The sequence below is a fragment of the Diuraphis noxia genome, unplaced genomic scaffold, assembly GCF_037042655.1.
Source record: "Diuraphis noxia isolate RWA-SAM2 unplaced genomic scaffold, SU_Dnox_SAM2 contig0001, whole genome shotgun sequence".
NCBI lineage: Eukaryota > Metazoa > Arthropoda > Insecta > Hemiptera > Aphididae > Diuraphis > Diuraphis noxia.
In genome coordinates this window covers 1,992,322-2,015,356 of record NW_028301711.1, presented here as the reverse complement: position 1 = coordinate 2,015,356, position 23,035 = coordinate 1,992,322, and the positions used below count along the sequence as shown (strand labels likewise).

Below are 23,035 nucleotides of genomic sequence, written 5' to 3'. Positions count from 1 at the left end.
ATACCCTTTAAGGCAGTGGTTACTTACTCCAATATCTAATCCAAGTACAGAGATTGAAGTACACTATAATAAAATACAAATGTCTGCTAGAAGTATAATTGAGCGTTGTAATGGTGTTTTAAAATCCCGTTTTAGGTTAGTTATTAAGTTATTAGCTTGTGAATATCATATTTTAATAGATATCTTGTACTATAGCCGCATTATATATTTTTTTAGATGCTTGATAAAAGACAGAACATTACACTATAAACCAGAAAAAGCAACAGCTATAATAAATTCTTGTGTCGTTCTGCATAATATGTGTATAACATTTAATGTCCCCGAGTACTTGGAAAACACAGATGATTTTGATTTTGGCATGTATCATGACCAAAATAATATAGAAGCTAATGTGTTAAATGATCGCAACAGAGAGTTAATATTAGGAAGACGTCAAAGGGAGAGAATATGTAGGCTTTTGCAAAATAGAAATATCAGAGAATAACCAAAACACTTCAAAATGTATAGTAATATTATTATTTAAACAATATAATTTCATATTCCTTTTAATACTTTATAATATATTATTATATTATCTACTTATATATTATGAATAAACTTACTCAATAAACATGGACTAGATACATATTGCAAAGTTCAGTAAATTAGTTTTAATATATTTTAACAAATTAAAGTATATGATAAATATTAAAAATAAACACAATTTTTTTTTAAACTACTTGCTTATATTTTATGAACTGAAATTCAATTGAATTCAGTTTTATTTTTATTCATTACTTTTTACATTAAAGTGTGACATCAATAATGTGTTTATGCTACTTAAAAGAGCATTGTTATTTTCCATAAGCTTTAATTTTTTTGAATAATATTCTGTCTTCATTTCTATTTTTTTAGCAGTGAGATCCGCTATACGGTTTGCCACATCTTGACTTTCTAGTAATCTTTGTGTAGTTGATCTTTCTTTATATTTAAAAAAAATATATTTAATTAGTTATTTAGGTTTATATTATTATTAATGTATTAATAATATTTTTTATACAACAAATAAATAGAGCTTCGTTTAAATTTAAAATGTGAATAATACCATTTTAAATGTCAAATTATTACTAAAAAAAAAATTATTAAGAATTAAATAAATTAAGATTATATATAATCATCATTGAATCAATTACTATTTTTATATTACAAATTATATAATTATTACATAGGTTAGGTTAATAATTAGTTAACTAACTTCATTTGAAATAATATTATGTAAATTTTTTAATAGGCTGAACGCTGAAGTCTATTCTACGATTAATTTTATATTTTTTTTAACTAAAATCATACTTAATTTAGGTGCAGTTTTGGATGTATCTAATTCTTTATCAAATTGTTGCATTCCTGTTTCACAATTTGAAGGTACTGAAAATTAATTTATAGATATATATTTGATTATGTTGACTATTTATATTAAATGTTTACATACATTCCTTTTCTTCATTCTCAATATAGACTGGTAAAGTATCAATATGAATGTTTTCCTTATCTAAATATATACTGAGTAGTAGTATAGGTTTTCTCATTGCCCTTATATAGTAGTATATATTAATTTTACCTATTTCTTCTTGAATCAAACTTGAACTACATTGTGCCTTACTATTTTCAATGGATGAAAAATCAAAATTTACTAGTGATTCTAAAGAAGATGTGTGACCACTGACAGCAACTTGGCTTAATAAAGGTAATATATCCATTTGAGCATCGGATAATGTAATATCACACGGTGGTCCACCTCCTGTCCCACGATTAAATTTTTTTATAGTAGCAGCTTTTGTTTTAGCTGTAGCTCTTGTATCCTGCCATGCCTAAAAAAATTTAGTTACTTATCTATTAAATCAACAAAATTTAACTATTTATAAAAATATGTCTACCTTTTTCCATTTATCAAAACTTTTTTCTGCGCCGGGTAATGCATTTAATTCATCAGCAATTAGTTGCCATCTTTCTTTCAAGATTTTATAAGTGAAATTTGACGATAACTTGCCAGCGACGAGTTGTGGATCATTTGATACAAGTTCAATTAAGCGCTTCATTTGCAATTTTGTAGGTCTCGATTTAGTCATTGTATTTGTGCATATAATATTTGCAGAATTAATATAAATATTAAATAATCATATACAATGGTTAAAGAAAAACATTTAGTGACAAATGCTATATACTACGTCGAATATAATTATTTGTTGGTAATGAATAAAAATACTATTTTTAAATATATTGATAAAAATAAAATATAAAAACAAAATTGAACAATGATAAAGATAATGAAGTTTTATAAATAGGAATAACAGATAACCATTGTTACCGAAATGGTTTATGTGATATAAAATATTGAATTCGATAAATGATGCTATGTACTGACGTCCCGCTGAGACATCTAAACACGCATATACACATTACACATAGATATGTATAAGTGACCCTGGGGCGTATGATTTCGCCAACCAATTATATTGTGTAGGACCTCAATAGTTATATCGAAGGCCAAACTTCTAGCCTTTCCAAAATATTACCATAATTGGAATTAAATATACAAAATATTAAATATGAAATCGTAGTCTTGGCAGGCGTATATAGAGATATGATTAATGTCGTCGGGTTATGGAGATTACGTATCGCGAATAACCAGGATGTGGACCGACCGGTCGCATGGGCGTGGGAAGCTGCGATATTAAAATAATACACGCGTACGCTTTTGCACGACTCGGCCATGGACACATACGTATCTTATCGATAGGAGAGGAAATGCAGAGAGTAGGACTATCTGGACTATATAGGAGAGCCCCGATTAGACCCAATTCAGACGTGAGCCACCAGAGTCAGAACAAGCACCTTCACGCCAGACACCAGTCCAATTTAATTATTCGGACTTAGAATATTTTACAACCAAATCATTTTGTGCAGTAAAAGTGTTCCATTTACATAGTAATCAAATAAATATCTAATAAATTAATCACAAATTAAGTTGTTATACTTATTACACCCAATCCATCTACCTCAACACCAGTCGTTTGTCCTCCTGTATGCTGGGACGCTACAAATTTGGCGCAGTCGGTAGGATTTTCCATCAACGGGAAGCTGAAAATTTTTTGTTTTCAACTTCACGGAGGCAACTCACCCAAGAGTCACGTTTGGAGGACTGATCACCTTCCAGCAACTCCGGGAAAAAGAGAATCTACGTAGCAAGCAGCTAGAGCAGTCAGGACAACAACAAGAGCAACAATGGAAGCAACTCAAGCAGTGACAGTATTGTGAGTTGTAATCTAAGTTTTGGGGTATTTATTTATGTAGGAATTTTAATTATAAGGCTCTGTCACGTCTCCTTTGGATCTGTTAGGACCATCGTATGAAATTTATTGTGAAGGTGTATATATATATATTATCTACTTAAAGAAATAATATGGTAGGTAATGTATAAAAGTGTAGGAAAATTTTGAGAAATATATATATGTTATCTACTTAAAGAAATAATATGGTAGGTAATGTATAAAAGTGTAGGATAATTTTGAGTATATAAAGGGTATATGTACCGATAAAAGTGTTATAAAGAGAATAAAGTGAATTTAAATAAATGTTATATGAGAATAATTTTGTGGTATAAATTAATATGAAATGAATATAAGTGAAAATAAATGAGAATAATTTTGAGATATAAAAGTGAATATAATATAATTGAGAAAATAATAAAGAGTATATATATAATTGGAATTACGCGCGTAATGTCCTATGGCGTAATGTCCTATAGCGTAATGTCCTATAATGTAATGTCATATAATGCAATGTCATATAATAGATTGAATTGAAATAAAGAGATATTGAGTTAAAAAAATAATTGAGAGTTTATTAAATGGTAGTTAAACCATAATTTTTGTGATTTTGAGAAATATTGATATAAATGGATAATTGAGTTTTAAAAAGAAGAAATAAATAAGTGAATAAATATTTGAAATAAATGTGCGCACATACATATATAAGTTGAATTAAAAGAGAAATACTAAAGAGTAAAATTGAATAAAGTGTAATTGAGAAAAGATATATAACAGAGTAGCTTAGGGGCCCTAGAATAAGCATTATATAAAATAAATTAGTGAGAAATAAATCGTAGTGAATATTGGAGTATTGGGTAATAAATATTATAGTTACTTTTAGTAGGTAATTAAATTAAGAATTTCAAAATAAATATTTTGAACAGTTATAGAATTAATAATAAATAGTGGTTATTAAATAAATAGTGATAGAATAGTTAGCGACATTAGAATACAATTTAAGTGTTTAAATTTTAGGTACATACAATAAATAAATAATTTTATTTAAATAATTTTACTAAATGAATAACATATACATTGATGAATAAAAATTTGGGAGATACGTCAGAGAATCCGACAGGGAATTTAACGGAAATAAATAACGATAGTACTGCGGACATAGGCGTACAGGTAGGAGAGGCAAGCGGTGCTAGCGTAGTAGCTGCCGAAACAAATATAGTAAAATTCGAAGAGTTAATCGATTTGAATAAAACAATTGAATACCCGAGTCCACAATATTCTGATCAAGATAGGTATTTAAGAACAGCTAAGGGAATAGCTTGGGTAGATTTAATTGAAACACCGAGTAGTTTACCTAGAAGAGGAGGAACTCGATCTGATCCGGGGGTAGTACACACGGAATTAGTCGCAGAAAAACGAACCAGGAAAGTTAGTAACGCTACACTAGAAATGGAATTCGATAAAGCTACGTCCCTTATACCGATATGTACGGGCGCGAATAATGTCGCGGAATTTATTAATACGTGTGATATTGTTGTAAAAGCAGTAGATAAGGATAAATTAGACTTGTTAGTTAAAGTAATAAATTCGAAGTTAGCCGGAAATGCTTTAGAAGCATGTAAATACCGCGAGACTAGTACATGGAATAGTATAAAGTCAATTTTAAAGGGAGCTTTTGAACATAAGTCATCTGAGAGGACACTGACTTTAGGGTTACACTTTGCGCGTATGAAAGAAAACGAGTGCGTCGCGGAGTACGCGAGTCGAATCGAAGAAATCTATTATAAATTATGTACAATTGCAACAGAGAAATTAAATGAAGCCGAAGCCAAAATCTATAAAAGTCAACTTAAAAATCAGGCATTAATAATTTTTGTTAACGGGTTACCGAAACATTTAAATCTTGCACTAAAAGCTAGGGATCCAAAAACTTTAGAGGATGCTATGCAGGTAGCGAAAGACGAAGAAACCGAATATAATGCTAATTTAGATGTAGAAAAATTACGGAAAAACTTGGAAAGACAAGATTTAAACGGGGGAAATGTACTTGAAAATAAGTTTAGGAAACAAGGAAATGATAATAATAGTAACAAACAAAATTTTAATCGCGGAAATAATAGATATAATAATTATAACAACGGGTATAACGATTCTAATAGGCGAACTAATAATAACGTATATAATAATACATTCGATAAAAATTTTAATCGGAACGGATATAATAACGGAAGACAAAACCAGAGCAATTTTAATCAGCGTAATAATAATCAAAACAGGATATCGCCAAATAACGCAGGATGTTATATCTGTGGCGGCACAAATCATTTCGCACGAGACTGTAGGCAGGCAGGTCAAAATCTGAGACAAAACATTAATATGAATAGACAACAAATTCCAAATTTCAATCCGCGTAGAAACAACAATAGTAATAATAACGTAGTGGAACCACTGAGTTGCACCTATTGCAATAAAAGAGGACACGAAATTTCGAGTTGTTACACAAAACAGCGAAACGATAGGAATAACGCAAATTCGTCGGGAAACGCTCAGATGCCAACCTCGAGTGGGGTGAGATTGGTACATCAAATAATCGATTCAGAACCCTCACAGAGCGATGCTTACGCATTTCAACAACTATAATTCAAAATCATATAATGTTACAATCACCTAGTTTTAATACAGAAAACGTTCAATTACTATTAGACACGGGTAGTGATTTAAATTTAATAAAAATAAATAAATTAGCTAATAACACGATAATAAATGAAAATGAAAAAATTTATCTAAAAGGCATAAACGAAAAAATAGTTCCTACAATTGGACGTACAATAATTACATTAATAATAGATAAAAACGAATTTAAAACTGACTTTTTTGTAGTAGATAAACAGTTTCCGGTCGATAAGGACGGAATACTAGGACAGAAATTTCTGATAGAAAATAACGCAATAATCGATATCGCAAATAGTACATTAACAATAAAAGATAAAAATGACTTTAACGAAAATAAAATATGTTTCACATTAAAACCGCGAACGGAAACGGTGGTTTGCATACCGATTGCAGATCCCGATATGGAAAATAAAAATATTTTAATAAATAAACAACGATTATCAGAGGATGTGTATTGCGCAAATATATATAATACGGTTAAAAATGGCAAGATTACAGTTAGTGTATTAAACATATCAGAAGTAGCACAGGAAGTGAAATTAGCGCAGATTAATAAAATATCATATGAATATGACGTGGATACAGATAATCACGAAATAAAAAATATAGTTCATGATAATGCACGCGTAGATAAAATAAAAAGTCTTATTAGGAGTGACCATTTAAATACAGAAGAACGCGAAACGATAATAAAAATTTGTGAGCAATATGCCGACATATTTTATTTAGAGAACGATTATTTAACTATGACAACAGCGGCAGAACACGTAATTAAATTACCTGTTGACCAAGCCCCAGTTCATCGAAAACCATATAGGCTACCGCATGCGCAGTTACCTATAATTAAGGCAAAAACTAACGGGAATATAAATCTTTTAAACTACATGGTCTATGTTTTAACAGGATCATTGTTAATGACGACTATATTATTAGCACTTTTTATTAAATGTAATTATAGATGTGTACATAAAAGTAGGTACAGATATATGGTACAAACACTAAGTGAAGGTCAGGAAATGAGACAAACAGAATGCTGAATAAAATATGAAAGTAACACGAAAGATAGTATAATACAAGAAATAAACTATAAGTTAATCACGTAGATAAATAAATTAATAAAGGAAGTAGAATTAGTAAATATTGATAGAGATGTACAATAGGTACACTGTAGGAAGTAATTGGAAAAAAAAAAAAAAAAAAAGAAGTAATAAAGTAAATAAATAATTTAGATAAGGAATATATAGAGGAATATTTAGCACATGGAGATAAAATTAATATAATCGTACTATGGAACGGACATTCGGATGTAAGAGTATTACATAAATTAAAAATAAACCAGGTTCCGATTCTTAACATTACTTGTTACGACACGAGGTTCGACCAAAATTTCAGCATAAGGTTAGAAAAACTAGCAAATAAAGAGATAATATTCGAAACCGATATCGGAAAGTTCGATAAAATAGGGAGATTGCTGAACCTCCAAGAAACGCATGATGTAGTTTGTAAAAAGATGCATAATATAACACATGCCCATGATCCGCGGACGGATGTACAATTTACAAAATGTATATTTGACCACGTAGTAAGAAAAATGGGGTATGATAATTTAATTAAACATTTTAGATAACTATAGGTAGAGAATAGAAAACTATGGATGGACCGCTACGACTTGAGACCTATGCAAAAGAGTCGTAACGGATATGTCCATAGGTTGGAATAGATAAAGAACACCGGAAAAACCGGATAGTACCTATAAACTAGAATATATATATATACACTTAGAACGTATAGAATGTATGGTTAAGGGAATTAAATTAAAGGGATAAGTTAGTTAGAGGAACTTTATTAATATTGTTATAAAAAAAAAAAAATGATGAAAAAAAAAAATAATGTAAACTATGGTTATGGGAAAATATTATTATAGGACAATTATGTTAATCAAATAAATAAACAATTAATGGAATATACATGTACTACTAACACAATCTTTATTATTATATAAGTACGAAAAAAAAAATATATTATTAATATAACTATTAACCAAAAATATATCATATTATATAAAACATTATTATTATTGTAATCTAATTATTGTAAATGCGATAAGCATATAGATATATTTATACATTCTAATCATTGCATGTAAAACTATGAAATTGTAAGAACTTGTAAAACATATAACATTTGAATTTGTACACAAGCTAAAACTTGTAAATGTAAAAACGTAAAGTAACTGTTACAGATATTATTTAAAGATTTCTGTCTTGAGGACAGAAACCTTTTTTTTAGGGGGGAGGTGCTATGTACTGACGTCCCGCTGAGACATCTAAACACGCATATACACATTACACATAGATATGTATAAGTGACCCTGGGGCGTATGATTTCGCCAACCAATTATATTGTGTAGGACCTCAATAGTTATATCGAAGGCCAAACTTCTAGCCTTTCCAAAATATTACCATAATTGGAATTAAATATACAAAATATTAAATATGAAATCGTAGTCTTGGCAGGCGTATATAGAGATATGATTAATGTCGTCGGGTTATGGAGATTACGTATCGCGAATAACCAGGATGTGGACCGACCGGTCGCATGGGCGTGGGAAGCTGCGATATTAAAATAATACACGCGTACGCTTTTGCACGACTCGGCCATGGACACATACGTATCTTATCGATAGGAGAGGAAATGCAGAGAGTAGGACTATCTGGACTATATAGGAGAGCCCCGATTAGACCCAATTCAGACGTGAGCCACCAGAGTCAGAACAAGCACCTTCACGCCAGACACCAGTCCAATTTAATTATTCGGACTTAGAATATTTTACAACCAAATCATTTTGTGCAGTAAAAGTGTTCCATTTACATAGTAATCAAATAAATATCTAATAAATTAATCACAAATTAAGTTGTTATACTTATTACACCCAATCCATCTACCTCAACACCAGTCGTTTGTCCTCCTGTATGCTGGGACGCTACAATGATAAAATTTTATCACAAGACGTTCAAGAATACCAACATTTTTCGAAATCGACAAAATTTAGTCACGGCCGATAAAATCGATAATTTTATCGAATGTGACAAACATGTCGCATAATTCAAGAATTGGCCCCCAGTTTCCACAAAATCCAGGGCAGGATTTAACTATTCCTAATATGTATAACCAAAATAATTATAATTAATGTTATAAAGTTAAATAACTAAGATGTTTTATTTACTTTTAATGTACGCTAATGTTATAAACATAATAATTTAGTTTTTGTATTACCATAAAAGGGAATTGTGGATATATTTGACACGGCCCGCAACGGTAACCAGTACAAAGTACAGGTGCCGCAGCGACCTGCCTACGCTCTTGTCAACCGCCACCCCCGTGGTACGACCGCGCGACAGTCGACTCTCCCGCCACGCCGCAAAGGCACAAGGCGGGACGGGAAGAGAAGTCGCGCCGGACGCGGACCGGCCGTCGCCGGTATCTCTCTCGTTCACCGAGACACCGACCTTCGAAACACGTGCACCGATACACACACGCCGACACACGCTGTCTCTATTTTTTTTTCTTTGTAAAAGAATCCTTAAATTATTATAGCTACAATAAACGTGGCCCAGCCACAGTGACCAAGTAAACGAAAAGTGGTTATTTGTTTTCACATACCCTCGACCGGCCTTCAACTCTGTCATCGCCGAGGCCGCGTCAAATTGGCTCCCCGCAGAGGAATCACCTCAAGTCAACGTAAAGGTAAGAGTTTTTGTTCACGCTGACACATACCTCGGAAAAGTGCTTATTATATTAGCATTAAGTGATTTTAGCCAGGTCTGTATTTTCTAGTTAGCTAGGATTCCCGAGTTAGAATTACGTAAGAACTATTCTAGTACGTAAGGGGAATCCCGTGGCGACCGCGAATAACCGTGAACCGGCTGTGGGAAGTAGTTATAAGATTAGAGCAGTACGCTATAGCGTTATATAACACAACCCCTCCGAACACTTGCCCTTCGTCCCGTGACACTACCGCAGATAACAGCGCAGCGTACGGGTACAGCATAAAAACTGGTATCGCTGTCGTCGTCGTAAGCCGCCGCCGCACACCACCGTTGTCGACCGCCGCCGTCTTTACTTAAGCAGCCGCCGCGCGCGTGCGAAACAAACGGGTTTCACGGCCGCCGCCGAGTACGTTGACCTAATTACGTTATATTTGGACCGTACCGACGACGCCGCAATCAGCTGTACAGCTGATTAGTGTTTGCGTGAGCGTAATCAAAACATCGCGCAAATTACGTTTTTTTTTCCTTTGTCGCTCTCTGCTTTCCCGCTCACGTCCTAAACTACACTCGCTCTGAGCATCACAGGCGGTAGCAAACACAGGCTACCGTCTACGCAACAGTTAAACGTCCGCATTTGTAACTTTATTCGAATGAAATACAAAATGTCAGGTAAATCGTTGCAACAGTTGACGACGGCGGAGCTACGTAGCGAGTGTACGGCCAGGGGAATAAGCATGTCCGGCTCTAAACCGGACATAATTATCAGACTCGAGGGACATATTCGGGAAAGAGGACAGGATCCCGCGAACGTCAGATTCTTTTCCGTACAACCGTCGATCAATATACTGGCGGACGGTACAGGAGAACAGCCGGACGCTTCGACAACGCTGGTAGATACGAACGCCAGCCACTTTTTCGGACAGTCGTCCGTGGGTATTTCGACAAGCCCCACAGCAAGTCAAATGCCTTCGGACAGCCTGTCGGAATACTGCGGCTATCAGTCGACCATGCGACAGGGACAGTCCACGCAACCGTTAGAGAGCGATCTGTTTAAAACCGCGGCGGAGCAGTTAAAGTTGTTAACGCAAACGTTGCCACAAACGAACGACACAAAATCGTTCGAGGTACGTTTACGGGCGCTGGAGGCAAGCATGACGAGTTTCTTTAAAGAGACACGTCTAGCAGCGGAACAGCAGCTATACTCCGTTCCACGAGAGAGTGCGACCGCCACGCGCATCGAAATGAATTAGCTCCGACTGCCCGAGGCCAAATTTCTCCCACCATGTGGAGTCAAGCTTTGTGTATACAGCGGCTCAAGTAACACCATAAACATGACCGCGAATAATTCGAAAACAGTATTATTTGAATGATTTTTTTTTATTTATTCAAATAAAAATTATTGGAATGATTTTTTTTTAATTATTCAAATAAAAATTATTGGAATGATTTTTTTTAAATTGTTCAAATAAAATTCATTAAAATAATTATTTATTCGAATAATACTGTTCGAATTATTTGAATGATTTTCAAACATAAATGCTAATACAAAATACAAATATATTCAAATTCTTTACTCTTCAATTTCTTCTTTAGATAGTTCTTTTTTTATTTTTAGCATTTTTCTATTTATTTCAAATAAAAGAAGATTTACAATCGTTAATTTATAATACAATGTTAACTATTGTTTTTTAATACGCAAGTGTTTTAATTACCAAAATACCAACCATATATTAGGTAAGATTAAATTACTGAAAATTAATGGAATAATATTTGAAGAAAATATTATATATAATATATATATATATAATCATCCAAATAAAATTTTATTCGGATGATGTTCAACTCTAATATCAGTATGGGAGTTATTATTATGAAACAATTAACAAGTATAATTTATTTTGAGTATTACTTTTTTATTATTAAAACTAACATAAAATAAAAAAAAAATATTCGTCACATACAATTAAAAAAAAATATTTGTCACATACAATAAAAAAAATATTCGTCACATACAATTTAAAATAATATAAAATAAGGTATATAAATAAATAATTTAAATATCTTCGTCGTCGGAATCTGAAGTAGTATCGCCAGTAATTGTTAATACATGCTCTCCTGTTTCAGTTTCCGCGTCAAAAACTTCATCAGACAGAAAATCGATTTTCCAAAATCTGTCCTCTTCTTTTATAACATGTCCAACAAAATTTGTCCACATTTCACTTGTTACGTTGTCCACGGCTTTTTTTAATAAATCATGCACATCGTTCAATTTAAATGTGGTATTGTTCATGCGTACATAGTTTTTTATCCAAGACCACGCTAGTTCTATGGGATTTAATTCACAGTGGTAAGGAGGCAACCGTAAGACTAATTTGTCATGTTCTTTTGCTACTTCATCTATCACATACTTCTCGTGTGACGATTTATATTTTTGGGCGATTTCTAAAAGTTGAGATTTAACCATTGTCTGAGTAATTACCTCACCTTCCTTTTCTAGCCAATTTAAAATCTTTTGTTTTGTCCAAGACATAGTTGGAAAAGGATTTTTTTTTACTGAATGGTATGAGGCATTGTCCATTACAATTACTGCGTTTTCTTTTAGTGATGGTAGAATTTTTATGAACCAATCGTAAAACGTGTCCCCGTTCATCTCGTCATGATAGTCCAACGTGTTTTTCTTCGATTCAAAAGATAGTAGGCCTCCAGGAACGAAGCCGTCTGACGACCCGATGTGTAATACAATTAATCGCTTGCCCTTACCTGATGGTTCTTTTTGTCCAGTAGTTAATCCTCGAAGGAATGCGTCCCGGGGCGAAGCGATTGTTGTGTCTACCCATGTTTTTGTGTTCGTTTCGCCAGCATTGACCCAGGTTTCGTCAAGGTAGTAAATTGGTCTACCACTTAGTCTAAAATGCTTTATTTTGTTCAAATATGTCTGACGCCAACACACGATAGTAGTATATATTTGTATGTTCACAGCCAGCTTTTCCACGGTAATTTTTTTTTTTCAAGGGGAAAATTCTCCCTTGGAGCACTCTGATTTACCGCGTAACACAATACGGTGATTACACAAGATTGTCCACCTATTTGCGCCTTACACAAAAATATTTACCGTATCAACTATTTTTCCCCGTTTTTTAAAATTTTTTCAATCAAATATCGCTAATTTTTATAAAAATTACAGGGAGATTGTTTTTATGTTTTTAATCATGTTGGTTACACTGTTCTAGTTTTTAAAAATTTATATATTTTAATTTCTACTATTTAGTTGCAAGTTAATAATTTTACATTTAGTTACTGCTGATCCGTCGTGTATTCGAGTTGTGTTTTTCAAGTTATTATTTCAATTAATTAAAGAAATGAATTTACCAAAACTTACAAGCGATTTTCAATCATTAGTTCATCGTATACGAAATAATTCAGTTCCAACCCATCCAGGATATACTTCAATTTATTCAAGATTAAGATCTTTTGAACATTTTCCTTTAAATTGTTTTCAAAATAAATATGCTCTAGCTGAATGTGGGTTAAAATATACAGGAGTAGAAGATATCGTCGAATGCTTTTGCTGTGGACTTATTCTTCATAATTGGAAACGAGAAGATGACGTTTGGATTGAACATTGCAGATATAATCCAAAGTGTATATATGTATTATTAATGAAGGGAAATCAGTTTGTTCAAAAAGTGTTAAGTAAATATTGTAACAATGAATATATTTGTAATTGTGAAACTAGGTCATACGACACCGTTTGCTAAATCATGTCTTTTCATTATATGTTGTAATAAATAAAAAAAAAATATTATAAACAACTTATATGTGTTAGTTTTTAATCTAATATCTCGTGGACGTATAGTTCAGTGGATTAGTGCGTTAGGTTAATTTAATAAGTTAATTTCATGTTTCAGGTAAGTAAGTATAAATAATTCCCTCTACTCCCTTCACTACACACTAATCTACTGAACTGTACGTTCACATTTTTTTTACCATTTTTTTTTTACAACAGATTTAGTATATAATATGTTTACTGATGAAAAAAAACCTCAGTTCAAAGTATATGTTCCATCAGTTACATTATACTAGATTTTTTCATATTGATAGTCTGAAACATTACTATAAATATTATTCATCATGGTTCTACCTATAATCGTATCAAAATCAACCTTCGACATTCGTCCGTATAGTAAGAAGAGCGTTACAGTCGGTTTATTAATTAATAAACAAATTTCGATTATTGTGTTATTAGAATGTAAATTATCAAAGAAGATAATTACTTTAAACTTAGAACAATGGTTTACACTCATGTCTGAATCTAATTACATTTCAATTACTAATAATTTACACACCAGATGTAGACGAACAAAAATATCTGATAACTTTACATATTCAACTAATGTTAAGCAGAGTTCAATTACTTTACATATCAATGATGATTATATCACTTTATCACATATAGATTTATGTAGACTTAAACAGCTTCAACATTGTGTAGATCTCTACATTGCAGAAAAACAGAAACGTCTACCAAGTTACCAAGCTACATTTAACACAGCTTACGATCTAATAAAAAACGACGTCCGTGGTCTACCTATCAGTTGTCAGAGAAATGAATTCACAAACCAGTATATACAAAACTATGATTTTAGTTATTACACTCATCTGCAAAACGATGACACATCATTCCTATATGAAATATTACAATACCATTTTAATACAATGTCAGACTTAATACTTCAGGATTTAATAGTATAAAATAAACAAATATTTATATAATATATTGTATTGTTTATTCAATAAAAAACTCATTTTTTAAAAAAACATATAATAATTAGCCTATTATTTTACTTTTGATTGTACGACGTCCTGGGTCTTGTAGCATCGTGTCAAATATTGACTGCATGGTCTGATTCAAGCTTACATTCAATGTCTGGTCTTTTGACTTTTCGCTTGTATACAACTTAACACCAGCTTCACTAAACTTCCACCTATAATTATTATTTTTTAAATCATGAAATGAAGTGATAATAAAAATACCTATTGAAAAAGATTAACAATAGTTTAAAAAAAGTAAATTAATTATAAATTATTTACCTATCCTTAACCGGAACATTTTCAATATTTGAACATTTATAATGTGTTATCACCCAGTAATCTGTTGGCTTCTCCTCAAATGTAGTTTTTATCGTAATTAAACCGTCACCTTGTCGAAAAGTTAGCGAATTGAAAACTTCCTCATCATATTCTTCTGATCTTAAACGATCACCAACATTGTCTCTGTATGATGCATTCTATAAATGAAAAATATAATTTATATATATATATATATATATTTTATTTATAATAAAAAATAATTTAACTAACCATTTTCATCTGCTTCTTATTTGTAGATTTTTTTTCATTCGTCTTCTCAACACCACGTTTTAAAGTGGTTTTTGTTTTAGATGTTGATGCTAACGGTTTAACTTTAGAGTCAACGGATTCACTGAAATGTTCATTCTATGGATCATAAAAATAATATTTTTTTTTTTATTTAAAAATGTACAAGTGGTTTTATAACTGATATCTAAAAGAAACATATTTTATTTTTTTATGTTTCTTAATAATTATAACCATAACGTTGAGTAGTGTTACGACTGACCTCCAATTTGTTATTTGGTTTTTAAAAAAACTTTACTTACCTCTGATTCTGAAGAAATAATTGATGTTCTATAAGACATTTTTGAGCTGCGTTGTAGACTGTGTTGAGGACTGATGAACGTTAATGGTTTTACATTGGCTTTTATACACAGATATTAGCCACTACCACAATAATTTATATATGTAAAATGCTAATGTTAATAGCAATGACTTGAAAAACCTTTCTACAAACTTGTTTTACATGAACACAAGTGGCATTATATGAATTATTAAAGAAACAGGATCTAAAATAATCACCCGCCTTGAAAATCAGATTTGATATAACAACGTTAATGACCTCAAAAGACTTTTCAACAAATATGTAATATAAGCAATAATAGTATAATATATGTATATAATATTAACATTTATTAGAATCAAAAAAATAATTAGTATGAACCGGATTTCAGATATAAAAACGTTAAAGGTTAATAGCAATGACCTGAAAAAACATTTCCAAAAAAAAAATGATTATATATGAACAAGACATTATATGAACTGGTTAAAATATCAAATATAATTTAAAATAAATTAGAATGTATATATTCAAATAGACTTCTCATATAATAATGTAATAAGAATTTGCATGAAAGACTACAAACATGTTCTTACATGGACAAAAGAGAATGGTATTAAGTAATATAATGTACAATCATCTCAGGATTATGAGAGGTACCTAATACTCAATGTTCAAAGAGAGGGTTAAACTCTAGTATAAAACACCGAATTTTTAAACATAAAGTCATCAGTTCACCAGCAGCTCTAACAGACCAAGAAGCTACAGAACAGCAACCATCCTCGACTCTCCAGCAAAACAGTTACATCAGAACAGACCATCAAAAACGTAAAACATCTTCAACAACAATAGCAACCGTCAGCCAGACTCAGAAAACAGTCAACAGTCAGACTTAGAATACTTCAACACTAACTATGTAAGTACCTATTTTATTATTTTATTAAAACTTTTAATCTTTACTCCTATTTTAAAAAAAAAACTAGAAACAGAATAACAATGATTTAAACACATCATCATTATAATAATATAGTTTTATGATAATATTATCTATGTTTATATATTATATGATAAAATGTTAACATCATATTTATAAGATAGTAATTACATTTTATTACACATCAGCAATCTACTATTAACGAACATAACCTTAAAAATATATACCGTCTCTATCACCATAGAACAGTTAGCACTATCACCGCTTAATATTATCACCGAACGCAATATTTATTATTTTATAATATTTGATATCAATAATATAAAAAAATGTTATATTATCATAGTATAATATTCAATATTTACATAAAAATATTACAATTTGAGCTAAGTTTTTATAATTGAAATAAGTAGTATAATATTCTTATTCTAATAAGAATTCAATAAGACTGTCTGCTATTAGATATAAAAAATATGTCTATCTATAATGAATTGTATGTATTCATTTAACATTGAACACAGTTATAGTAATATATGATATGTGTTCCTATATTTTAATCTTCATGATTATGTTTTTATAAAGTTCATTTAATTTAGATAAAAATTAAATTATTTACAATACAGTTGGTTAATATATTTTATTACATTTTTTTTCTATATTAAATTGTAGGTATTCATTTAAAATTATTCAAAGGAAAAAAATAAATTTAATATACAACAAATACACAGGTATAAGTAATAGATGATGTGTGTACCTATATTTTTAAACTTCATGAATATCATAGTATAATATTCAATATTTACATAAAAATATCTCAATTTGAGCTAAGTTTTTATAATTGAAATAGGTAGTATAATATTCTAATTCTAATAAGTATTCAATAAGACTGTCTGCTATTAGATATAAAAAATATAGTTATCTATAACAAATTGTATGTATTCATTTAACATTAGACAGGAGAAAAAATAAATTTAGTATACAACAAATACACAGTTATAAGTAATATATATTAATATGTGTACCTACATTTTAATCTTCATGATTATATCTTTTTATAAAGTTCATTTAATTTAGATAAAAATTAAATTACATACAATACAGTTGATTAATAATATATTAGATTATTACAGTTTTTCTATATTAAATTGTAGGTATTCATTTAAATTATTCAAGGGAAAAAATAAATTTAGTATATAACAAGTATACAGTTATAAGTAATATATATTTGTGTACCTACATTTTTAAACTTCATGATAATATTTTTATAAAGTCCATTTAATTTAGATAAAAATTAAATTGTGTACAATACAGTTGGTTAATATATTTTATTACATTTTTTCCATCTATCTTTATTAAATTTTATGTATTCATTTAACATTATTCAAGGGAAAAATAAATAAATTTATTATACAGCAAATACACAGGTTTAAGTAATATATGATGTGTGTACCTATATTTTTTAAACTTCATAGTATAATATTCAATATTTACATAAAAATATCTCAATTTGAGTTAACTTTTAATAATTTAAATAGGTAGTATAATATTCTAATTCTAATAAGTATTCAATAAGACTGGCTGCTATTAGATATAAAAAAATATATCTATCTATGACAAATTGTATGTATTCATTTAACATTAGACAGGAGAAAAATAAATTTAGTACACAACAAATACGCAGTTATATATAATATGTGTACCTACATTTTTAAACTTAATTTTTTATTTTTATAAAGTTAATTTAATTCAGATAAAAATTATATTATATACAATACAGTTGTTTAACATATTTTATAATTAGATTTTTCCGTCTATGTTTCTATGATTTAACATACTGTGTATTAACATTAATGAATTTGAAATAATATTACAGACAATGGATTCAAAAAACAAAGATGAACTTATGAATAAATATCAATATAATTTACAAACCATGGAATCATTAAGATTAGGGAATATTGAAGATAATAAAAATAATATATTAGAAACGAAAGAAATTAATAAAAAAATTAAAGAAATAAAACATAACATTTATTTAATCAGGATATGTTCATCATCAAATGAATTTGAAATCAATAAATTAAGAGATAAATTGTTTTCTTTAAAAGAAAAAAAAAGAGAAATATTTAATAAATATGGTAATAAATATATTGATTATGTTAGAAAAATGGAAATCTGTTATGGAGAAAGATATAGTATGGATATGATGATACGTTGTCAAACATTTCATGACATTTACTTTTCTAAGAAATTATGATTTTAATTTAATGTTTATAGCTATGTTTTTTTGCTTGTAAAAATAAAAACAATTATTATTTAATGATGATGTGTGTTACTATTTTAATATTTTATTACTAGCAGATAGTTTGCAAATATCTATATAATTTGCAGAAACATGACATCATACATCAAAACAGAAATTAATGAAGTGTTGAAACAACAGGTGGAAAATCAGAAATATGGTGAAAGAGAAGAAAAAAAATTTAAAAAAATGATTAACGATATTAATATTAAAATCAAAAAAACAAACCTGAAGTCGACTAGGGAAAATTTATTAAAAAAAAAAAAAGAAATTAAAGGTGATTACGATGAATCTAATCATATAGGTTATCGATGCCAACAAAGTTGTATATTGCATTTATCATACCTATATGATTTATTAAATAATAATTAAGTTTTTAATTTCTTTTTTTTTAAACTAGTTGCTTAGGTTTGCTGAATATTGTATGATTTATACTATAAAAAATAATAAAGTGATTACAATATTATTATTGTTTATTATATTTTTTTTTTCATTTAATTTATTTTCAGCTTAATTATGAAAAGAAAAATGGTGACAAAACGTCAGCGAATGACATATGCTGATGAAGGAATATTTGAAATTGAAAGATTTAAAAAATGTTCAAAAACTTTTATAGTTAAGAATAATTTAAAATTTTTAGACTACACACTTTTTTTTAACTATACTTTAGACAAAATAATTCCAAAGTTAAAGGAATCATGTCTACAAACATCTATAAAATTTAATTTATATGTAGATAGTGTATATGAACGAATTATCACACAAGAAGTACAGGATATAGCATTTAAAACATCTAATACACTTGCATGTAATTCCTCTGATTTTAATAAATTACTGAATGGGATGTTCAATAAATTATTAAGTGAAGAAGATGATTTTTTAGCAAAAGCTTCTGGCTGGTCACTTAAAACAATAGATGCATTACAATTGAGAATTAATATAGTAAATCCTCTCAGAGGAGGAACGTATCTAGATCTTCCTGAATATATCAAAGATAAAAGAGCAGTCATAAATGTAAAAAATAATGATGTTAAATGTTTTAAATATTCAATACTATCAAAGTTTGACAATCGTTCAAATAAAACTTATTTTAATAAGAAATATTTTGAAATATTAGAAAAAAAAAGTGGCTTAGATTTTAAATGTATAGATTTTCCTACACCAATCAGTCAGATAAAAAAATTTGAACGTATAAATAATGTATCAATTAATATTTATAGTTTAAATGATAAAAAACATATTTTCCCTCTATATATTTGTAATACTGAAAGAAAAAAACATTTTGATCTACTTTTGTTTAATAATAATAACACATCACACTATTGTTATATAAAAAATTTTTCAAGATTTATTAGAAGTCAGAAAACTAAAAACTGTTCCAGATTAATTATCTGTAAAAGATGTTTTACTACTTTTAGTGAAAAGCCATGTAAAAGCAAACTTTGGGGTAAGAAAGGGTTGAGTGAACACCAGCATAATTGTAGAAAGAACCAATTAGGGAGACCAATAATGTTTGAAAAGGGGGATGATGATTTTATTTATTTTAAAAACTATAAAAATACACAGAGAATACCAATTGTTATTTATGCAGATTTTGAATGTATTTTAACTCCTAAAAATAAGTCTAGTGAATTTAATAGTTACGAAAAATCTAAAACTTATGCTACACATTTACATGAAATTATGAGCTATGGGTTTTATGTCAAAGTTAACTATGATGTTATATCAAAAGAACTAGTAAAACAGTTCAAAATTCCGAGAAAGGTGGTAATTTATAGAGGTGAAAATGCTGCAAAAAAATTTATGGAAAATATGATTGTTATTGGAAATAATATTAATAAAATTTATCAAACAAATAAACCGATGAATAAATTAACTAAAGAAGAAGAAAGTAATTTTAAAAATACTAAGTTTTGTGGAAAATGTTCGAGACATTTTAAAAATAATAATTTAATTAAAGTTCGAGATCACTGTCATTTTACTGGTAAATATAGACAATGTCTTTGTCTTCAATGTAATTTTGAAATAATTAACCCCTCATTCGTACCAATTTTCTTCCATAATTTATCGTACGATAGTCATTTCATAATTCGGGAACTTGGTTGTAATGATAAAGATATTCACGTTATTCCTAATTCGTCAGAAAAATATATATCCTTTAGTAAAGAAATCGCACATAGATTTAGTATTAAATTTGTCGATACATTCCGTTTCATGAGCGAATCATTAAGTAAACTTGCATTAAATTTATCTGAAGATAAGTTGAGGTTTAGAGAAACTCTTAAAAATTTTTCCATGAAAGCATTAGATCTAGTCACTCAAAAAGGAATCTTCCCTTATGAATATGTCGATAGTTGGAGTAAATTAGATGATACTTTCTTACCATCAAAGTCTGAATTTTATAACTCTTTGACAGACGAAAAAATAAGCGATAAAGATTATATGCATGCTAAAAATATATGGCGAACATTCGATATAAAGACTTTAGGTGAGTATAGCGATCTTTATTTAAAGACTGACGTTACCATACTGGCTGACGTGTTTGAAAATTTTAGAGACTTATGTTTATCTACTCTCAGATTAGATCCTGCTCATTACATGACTGCTCCTGGATTTGCTTTTGATTGTATGCTTAAGTACACTAAGGTAAAATTGGAAAGGTTAAAGGATTACAACATGCTCCTCTTTTTTGAAAACTCAATCCGGGGGGGCATTTGTCAATCAACTAAAAGATATGTTAAAGCAAATATACCAAATATTGAAGGACTGGACTATAATTCGAATGAACCAATCACATGGATTACATATCTTGACTGTGTAAATTTGTATGGTAAATCTATGTTAACAGAATTGCCTTTCAAAGATTTTGAGTGGGTTAATGATCTCAATATCGATGTCACTAAAATTGCCGATGATTCAGAAGTTGGGTATATATTAGAAGTTGATATCGAGTACCCTAAGTATTTACATAAAAGTCATAATGATTTCCCATTTTTACCCATTAATGAGTGTCCTCCTAATTCTAAAGCTAAGAAATTGCTTACTACATTATCATCAAAAAAAAACTATATAGTACATTATAAAAACTTAAAACAGGCGATTTTAAACGGTATTAAAGTGACGAAAATTCATCGAGCTATTAGCTTTTCACAAAGCAAATGGATGGCATCATACATTGAATTGTGTACAACTATGAGAGTTGAAGCTAAAAACGAGTTTGAAAAAAATTTTTGGAAGTTGTTAATCAATAGCGTTTTCGGTAAATGTATGGAAAATGTTCGCGCAAGAACTTCTATAAAACTTGTTTCATCAGCAAAAAAAGCTAGGAAATTAATGGTTAAAACTAATTTTAAAGACAGAACTATATACACTGAGAATCTTATGGCTATTCATCAGCGTAAGGAAATCATTAAATTTGACAAGGCAATTTATGTAGGATTCGCAATTTTAGATGTTTCAAAAACATTTATGTATGACTTTCATTATAATGTAATGAAAAAAAAATATGGTGCTAAAATTAGTTCTTTGTATTCAGATACTGATTCGTTGGTATACGCTATCCAAACAACAAATTTTTTCGATGATTTAAAAAATAGTTTACTACCATATTTTGATACATCTAATTATCCTAAAGACCATTATTGTTTCAGTGAGACACATAAAAATCAACCAGGATATTTTAAGGATGAAATGAAAGGAATAATTCTAAAAGAATTTGTCTCATTAAGACCGAAATTATATGCGTATAAAACTGTACATAGTGTTGAGGAAAAAAAAGCAAAAGGTGTAAAAAAGTATATAATTAAAAATCACATGAAATTTAAAAATTACATGGATATATTAAATGCATTTATAAACCATATAACTGTTGAGGATAAACAAACTCATAGAAAAATGAATTTTATTCAATCCAATAAACATATTGTCCATTCGAAAACTATGACTAAGCTTGTTCTTAGTGCTAACGATGATAAACGTTATATAATGGATGATGGGATTAATACATTGGCTTATGGCCACTATAAATTAAAAAACTTTATATATCCGCAATCGAAATAAACAAAAAGCGCTATCTATCAGTATTATATAATGTTTTAATTGTTAAATGTTTCATGTAAATAAACAAATTTTTATTGTTATCAAAGAAAAACAGTAAAAAGGTAAAATATAATAATATGATAAAAATAATATAATATAAAATTTTATTTTAATATATCTGACAACGTTATCCATGAATTATAACTTGTATCAAAACCTAACCACTTGACAAACATTTTATTCCCAACTTTTTTTATAACACGTTCAACAAGAAAGGTGTTTGGAAAATCAGTTAATTTAATTTCTTGTTCATAAAAACCA

The 23,035-nt window shown here is 29.3% G+C and overlaps 3 protein-coding genes and 1 pseudogene across 4 annotated transcripts; 1 reads left to right on the top strand and 3 right to left on the bottom strand.

Annotated features, from left to right (window-relative positions):
• Positions 1 to 724: 724 nt before the first annotated feature.
• On the bottom strand, positions 725 to 2,303 carry LOC149059268 (uncharacterized). 2 transcript variants are annotated; one of them, XM_089216603.1, is made up of 5 exons: positions 1,914 to 2,303; positions 1,598 to 1,847; positions 1,469 to 1,528; positions 1,330 to 1,404; positions 725 to 960 (listed from the first exon to the last, which is right to left on the bottom strand). In XM_089216603.1, exons 1-5 carry the CDS (start codon positions 2,103 to 2,105, stop codon positions 767 to 769), a joined length of 771 nt encoding a protein of 256 aa, XP_089072729.1. In that variant the 5' UTR covers positions 2,106 to 2,303; the 3' UTR covers positions 725 to 766. The 2 variants fall into 2 exon arrangements, with proteins under 2 accessions (XP_089072729.1, XP_089072728.1); XM_089216602.1 differs by having other exon boundaries at positions 1,469 to 1,847.
• A 9,498-nt stretch (positions 2,304 to 11,801) lies between these two features.
• Positions 11,802 to 13,144, bottom strand: LOC149059267 (uncharacterized). Its single transcript, XM_089223337.1, has 2 exons — positions 13,128 to 13,144; positions 11,802 to 12,654 (listed from the first exon to the last, which is right to left on the bottom strand). Exons 1-2 carry the CDS (start codon positions 13,142 to 13,144, stop codon positions 11,802 to 11,804), a joined length of 870 nt encoding a protein of 289 aa, XP_089079463.1.
• Positions 13,145 to 14,512: 1,368 nt separating this feature from the next.
• Positions 14,513 to 15,897, bottom strand: LOC149059266 (uncharacterized). The gene is made up of 4 exons (XM_089215837.1): positions 15,427 to 15,897; positions 15,110 to 15,244; positions 14,840 to 15,036; positions 14,513 to 14,733 (listed from the first exon to the last, which is right to left on the bottom strand). The coding sequence occupies exons 1-4, from the start codon at positions 15,463 to 15,465 to the stop codon at positions 14,577 to 14,579; spliced, it is 528 nt and encodes a 175-aa protein (XP_089071963.1). The 5' UTR covers positions 15,466 to 15,897; the 3' UTR covers positions 14,513 to 14,576.
• Positions 15,898 to 16,226: 329 nt separating this feature from the next.
• On the top strand, positions 16,227 to 20,653 carry LOC149059265 (uncharacterized; annotated as a pseudogene).
• Positions 20,654 to 23,035: the final 2,382 nt, after the last annotated feature.